Genomic DNA, 6,675 nt, shown 5'->3' on the forward strand with positions numbered 1-6,675 from the left:
CAGAAGAGAGCCCCTGCATCTCAGTTGTACTCACCTAGGACTTAGCCTGAGTAGGGGGGAGCAGGATGGGAAATGCTGATGACTTGCTCCTCCTGGGAAGATAGCCTTCCACTTGGCAGCTGGAGGAGAGGGAACGCCATGTTCTGGGCTGCAGCAGTCTGCGTGGAGATCCACCTCACTGAGCTGGGAGAGGAAAAGAGGGAGTGGTCTTGGTTCAGATACCATGGACTCACTGTTCTTTTTTTTTTTTTTTTTTTTTTTAAAGATTTTATTTATTTTTTAACAGCGAGAGAGGGAACACAAGCAGGGAGAGTGGGAAAGGGAGAAGCAGGCTTCCCGCTGAGCAGGGAGCCCGATGTGGGACTTGATCCCAGGACCCTGGGATCATGACCTGAGCCGAAGGCAGACGCTTAACGACTGAGCCACCCAGGCGCCCTGGACTCACTGTTCTTACCACAGATTTGCTTGAATAGATATTGCATGAATAGATTTTCTATTTCCCCTTAGGAGCCTTTCCATAGGTCTAAATAGTTATTTTTAAAATTTTCACCAGTTTCACTGGAGAGCAGGTTAGCAGAGCGCTGTCATGCCACAGGTCAGTTGTCTCTCGTACTTTGCTGAGCTAGCTGCTCTGGAAAACAGTTTGGCAGTTTCATAAAAAACCAGAACATACACTTACCATATGACCTAACAGTTATACTCCTGGGCATTTATCCCAGAAAAATCAAAACCTGTGTCCCCACAAAAATCTGTACACAGCTGGTCATAGAAACTTTTTTTGGAATAGGCAGAAACTGGAACATACTTATTGGCCATTTGTATATCTTTTTTGGAGAAATATCTGTTCAGATCCTTTGCCCTTTTTAATTGGTTTCTTTTTATTATTGAGCTATAGGAATTTTTCATTTGTTAGTCTCTTATCAGATATATCCTTATACCATCTTTGCAACATCTTCTGAATCTATCGTTATGTCAAACTAAAACGTTTTTTCAAATGTTTAAAATGAAATGCACAAGTACATCTGAAACTGGTGAAATCTGAATAGTCAGACTGCATCATCATCATGGTTGTGGTATTGTACTGTAGTTTTACAAGATGCTGCCATTGGCGGAAGTCAGGTAAAGAGTACTTAGGATTGGGGCACCTGGGTGGCTCAGATGGTTAAGCATCTGCCTTCGGCTCAGGTCATGATCCCAGGGTCCTGGGATTGAGCCCCACGTCCGGCTTCTGACTCAGCAGGGAGCCTGCTTCTCCTTCTGCCTCTCCCCCTGTTCGTGCTCTCTCTCTGTATCTCTGTGTCTCGAATGAATAAATAAAATCTTTTTAAAAAAGGGGGGGTACTTAGGATCTCTGTGTTCTTTCCTACAGCTAACTGTATGTGAATTTCCAATTACCTCAGAAGTTATCTTTAAATCATATGCACGCTAATATTTGCCTACTAGAAGGGGTTGGGTTTTTTTTTAATTGATGAACTTCTTAGAGCAGTTTTAGTTTCACAACAAAATTGAATAGAAGGTACAGGGATTTCGCATGTACCCCCAATCCCCACACATGCACAGCTATCAACACCCCACCACAGTGGTACATTTGGTACATTTGATGAACCTACACCAACACATCATTATCACCCAAAGTTCATCACTTACATTAGTGCTCAGTCTTGGTGTTCTACATTCTGTGCGTTTTGACAAATATATAGTCTTTTCAAGAATAAATTTTTAAATAAAGTAAAATTTTAAAAATATTTTTAAATAATCTTTATTATTTAAATTTTTAATTAATGTATAAATACATTTTTTTAAGATTTTATTTATTTATTAGAGAGCACAAGCAGAGGGAGCAGCAGACTTCCCGAGGAGCAGGGAGCCCAACGCGGGGCTCAATCCCAGGACCCTGGGATCATGACCTTAGCCAAAGGGAGACGTTTAACTGACTGAGCCACCAAGGTGCCCCTATAAATACATTTTAAGTTGTAGTTAAACAGTAGTTAAAACCTCAGATACACAGCTCAACTCACCTTTGACAAGTACCCTTCAATCCTACTTTCCCTCTCCCCAATCCAAATGATACGTTTCATATTTATTTTACTACACTTCTGGTTGCTGGACTTTTCTATCCAAATGTGAAATGCTATTCAAATTTGATTCCTTTCATTTCTCCAAGATCTAGATAACACCAAAAAGCTTCTAAAACTTCATGCCCAATTCTCCACATGCTTGCAAACATCACACATGAGCAAGGCTCCAGACCACCAGAGACCATTTCCCTTCCTTTAAGAGATTAGAATATTAATTCGCTCTCTTTCAAACTCACTAGATTAGCAGAGTACGTCTTTACAGCATTCTTTTGGGGTGAACAAAAGGAGAAACTTTTATTCATGTTGTGACCTCTGTTCCTAATTATTTAAAGATATTTAAGTAAAGAAATTCTTTTTTTTTTTTTTTTTTTTTTAAAAAAGCGGGCTCTATTTTTTTTTTTTTTTTTAGATTTTATTTATTTATTTGAGAGAGAGAGAATGAGAGAGAGCACATGAGAGGGAGGAGGGTCAGAGGGAGAAGCAGACCCCCCGCCGAGCAGGGAGCCCGATGCGGGACTCGATCCAGGGACTCCAGGATCATGACCTGAGCCGAAGGCAGTCGCTTAACCAACTGAGCCACCCAGGCGCCCCTAAGTAAAGAAATTCTTGATAAAATAGTAGTGCATCGGTAGCTTGAACCCAAATTATTTTAACTTTATAAAAATTGAAATATACTTTTTATTTTTATTTTTTTATGGTTCCAGAAGAGAAGAAAGCTATGCTGCAGGAAATAGCTAACCAGAAAGGGGTATCCTGTCGTGCTCAAGGCTGGAAAGTTCACCTCTGTGCTGCTCAGTTGCTACAGCTGGTGGGTAGAGTTCTAGTAGTTGTTACGTCCTGCTGAAGAGAGGAACAGATGCTGGAGGCATCTGAGTTCATAGAGTGTTTCCTTTTGAGTAATTCTGAAGCATTCCCAATTAGCATGGGTCATGCAGAATTTTTATGTATAATATATGATATAATATTGTAATTACTATATTTATCCCAAAGATATAATTCGAACATATCTTAGTCTGGTACCAAGAACCAAAATACACTGAACAACTGTGTATAAGACCTACAGTTAAGGTTCCATATTTTGTGTTGCTGTGAATCTGAAACAGCTTCAAATGGCCTAACTGTAAGTCCTTGCTCCCCACAACGCTCCTTATCAGAGGGACCAGGCTCAACTCCCACTTCTTCCTGATCAGTGGGCTTTAGTTCCCTGCCAGTTTGCAATATTGTTCAAATAAGCTGTCACAATCCCCATGGTAACCAGGGAACACCTCTCCCTCTCGATACTACAAAGCCTGCCTCCTACAGCCCCTGCTTGTTCACTCTGTTCCTGAGTGCAGCCCCTGCGTGGCCCTGCGTGGTGTGTGGTGTCCTCCTCCCCTGGGCTGTGAGTATATTGACTAGTAAACTGCTATTGATCTCCTGTGTCCAGTGTTGGCGGGTGTTACTTGTCCGTCTCCATAACCCTAGGGCGGGAATCCTTCCTTCACCAAGGAGGTGAAGGGGCGGGGGGCAATCAAAACAACAACCTCATGAAGTTTTCCCATCTTTGGAGTAGCTGTGATCTGAAGAACAATGTCTATTATGAGTATCTTAAAAAAAAAAGTAGTTCCATGGCTACTTTTTGTTATTTAGAAAAGCATGTTTCTGTGAAACCTTTAGACTTTTTTTAGAGCAGTTGTGAATTCAGGGCAGTATTTAAAAGTTATCCTTGAAGATGGGCCCTAAATTATGACAGATTGTCCTATTAATCGTTGTTGATCAATTTCCCTTGCTGTACATTAGTGCCCTAGTCCTCGGGAGAAAGGATTCTATCACCCAAACAGCTCTCATCCCAGTTTACAGAAGTGATTCAAGGTGGGTGCATTTGCCTGAGGTTACCAAGGAAAAGTATCTCTGAGGCCATGATGCCCATCCTCTTGTGTGTTGCAGACAAATCTAGAACATGATGTTTATGAAAGACTCACCAACCTACAGGAAGGGATTATCCCAAAGAAAAAAGCAGCAACTGATGATGATCTACACCGAATAAATGAACTGATACAGGTTTGACATAGCCCTTTCCCTCTGATCATCCAGTTTATGGGGTTGTCACTAGACAGTCTTACTTCTCCCATTTCCCTCCCTCTTTCACTAATATCTGTAGTAAAAACCTACTCTTTGGGGCGCATGGGTGGCTCATTGGTTGAGCGTCCAATTCTTGGTTTCAGTTCAGGTCACAGTCTCACGGGTCATGGGATCAATCCCCACGTTGGGCTCCGTGCTCGGCAGGAAGTCTGCTTAAGACTCTCTCCCTCCCCCTCTGCTCCTCCTACCACCCCACCCCACCCCCACTCGCACACGCTCTCTTTCAAATAAATTAATAAATCTTAAAAAAAGAAAAACCTATTTACTTTAGCGTGCATTACCAAGAAAGACTAAAACATTTTTTCTATGTGGAAGCCTCAAAATGGCCTGTCCATAGGTGAAAAGTTATTTGAAAGCCTGGTGGTTTCCCGATTACTGATTGTTGATGATGTCTTCTGTTGCAGGGAAATATGCAGCGGTGTAAACTTGTGATGGACCAGATCAGTGAGGCCAGAGACTCCATGCTTAAGGTTTTAGATCATAAAGACCGTGTCCTGAAGCTTCTAAACAAGAACGGGACTGTCAAGAAGGTGTCAAAATTGAAGCGAAAGGAAAAAGTCTAGACCCAGAAGAATCAGGACTTTGGAAACAGAATTTATGAAGAATGATGGTGGGGTGGGGGGAGGGTTTTGGTTATTTTCAAAGTGGAACATTGAAATAAAGGAAGTGTTCCTTAATTCACACAAGAAAGCAGAGGGACCCATGGTACCCAGTGGCACAAATGGATCAGAGCTATTCTGACGCAGTGAACTCCATTCTCTCTTTCAGGCATATCCCTCTTAAACTTGCTGTGTCATAAATGACTCCTGATGCATCAGTGTCTGCCAGTTAGAATCAGTGACACAAATGAACGGCTGGCAGTTTTCAGCCTTCTGGTTTATAAACTGTATTTATCTGGTGGAGTCCTGCAGGACCCATACTGAGCCTGGACTGAAAGTATCCACTTGGACCATCTGTTATCGCTCTACACTGAAAATCAAACCTCTTCCCCTCATCCCAGCCGGGTCTTACTCTGTCTGACCTTCAGATGCCTGAGCCGGCCTTTTACAGCAGTGCCATGGCACCAAGAGACTTGCCACATCTCACACTCTAAAGGGTTTGAACTATTAATTCTTGTCCTTTTTTTAAAGAACCATTTCAAAGTGAAATTGTTATAGTGTCTGTCCCGCGTGTGTCAGAGTTGGGTTTTTGTGGAGGTTCAGAGCAGGCAACATCTGAAGTTGCTCTGAGATCCTTGTTCTGAAGTACGTTCTCGGTTATTTGTACTTCTGTAGCTGGTGTGATGCTGTTAATTGTATGTACCGCACATCTCCAAATGTTAATAAAGGACTCAAAGAGGTTTTTGTACATGAGCAGTTTGCATCTTTTTATAAAGTAAGTCAGTGCCATGCTGATCACCACGTGAGTGTGTGTCCCACTGTAATTTCTTACACAATGTTGAGAGTCTACTCTGCTAAAGTTTTACTCCACATAAATGGGTTCCACCTATTCTGGTATTTTGAAGATGTCACCATGGTAAAGTCTGTTGGCTCTTGGTTATCTTAAATACAAGACTATATTTTGTCCCATTGCAGGTATAAATTTGTCAAATTATAGAATAATTAGGAGTTGGGATGGAACTGGCATGGAAGGTGGATTTTCTTCACAAGGTTGCTCTTGCTTCCTCTGAGCCGCCTGAATGGTATAGTAGTTAGGCTTGCTTCCTTTGAATACAAGCAAGCATCTCTCTCCCTTCTAGCTGGATGTTCTCTTTCCTGAGGACCTGCGTTGCCAGCGTGGGCCTGGAGCTCTCCTCTTTGCCCTGACCTGAACAGATTTAAGACAGGGAGTCTGTGCCAGTTCTGACCAGGTCTTTGGGACCAACGCTCTGCCTCACCTGCAACAGGCTTCCTCCAGTTGAAATGGTAAGCTCTCATCTGGAATAGCACTGGAGAAGAGGCAAAGCAGGCTTCTGCTTAGGCCACATAGGCCTGTGTAGCCTGGGCTAAGAAGTCCTCAGAATAATCACCGCTGCTTCATGGAACCAACTTTAAAAGGTATTATTGGTTGTTTGCTAGACACCAGTATAGTTTGCTAGACTGTGTTAGAAGAACATTCCTTTGCCTCAGTTTCTCCTGTGCACATACTGCCCCAGTGATCTCGTGGTGTGCTAGCTATGATTCAGGTACTTGGGATCCTACATTACAGACCTGTTCTCTCCAAAAGTATTGTCACCACAATTTGAACAAAACTTAGACAACTCATCAAAGGAAGCTTGTCAGTGCAGGTTGGAACAATAGCGTTTTCAGTATTTCCTTGCCTTACACAGTCAGAAGTTGGGAGAGTCTTGTCTGTGTATACTATGTTGTTTTAAAACAGCTTTATTGAGGACTAACCTACAATAAACTAAACATCTCAAAGTATACAATTTGATAAGATTTGACATACATGCATGGCCATTTCACCATCACCGTGGTCAAGGTCATGAACATCGCCA

At 42.3% G+C, this 6,675-nt stretch overlaps 1 protein-coding gene across 12 annotated transcripts in view; it reads left to right on the top strand.

The window, feature by feature from the left end:
• The window catches only part of SAP130 (Sin3A associated protein 130), an 83,298-nt gene extending 77,747 nt beyond the window's left edge, over positions 1 to 5,551 (top strand). For 8 of the 12 annotated variants that reach the window (XM_078070633.1, XM_036085353.2, XM_078070632.1 and 5 more), the window contains 3 exons: positions 2,783 to 2,886; positions 4,005 to 4,118; positions 4,604 to 5,551. In XM_078070633.1, coding sequence (XP_077926759.1) covers positions 2,783 to 2,886; positions 4,005 to 4,118; positions 4,604 to 4,762 — 377 coding nt within the window. In that variant the 3' untranslated portion in view covers positions 4,763 to 5,551. Of the gene's footprint in view, positions 1 to 2,782; positions 2,887 to 3,380; positions 3,460 to 3,857; positions 4,119 to 4,603 lie in introns of those variants that run through there. The other 4 variants (XR_013447063.1, XR_013447064.1, XR_013447062.1 and 1 more) reach the window with 4 other exon arrangements.
• Positions 5,552 to 6,675: the final 1,124 nt, after the last annotated feature.

This window comes from Halichoerus grypus, chromosome 4 (assembly GCF_964656455.1).
Source record: "Halichoerus grypus chromosome 4, mHalGry1.hap1.1, whole genome shotgun sequence".
NCBI lineage: Eukaryota > Metazoa > Chordata > Mammalia > Carnivora > Phocidae > Halichoerus > Halichoerus grypus.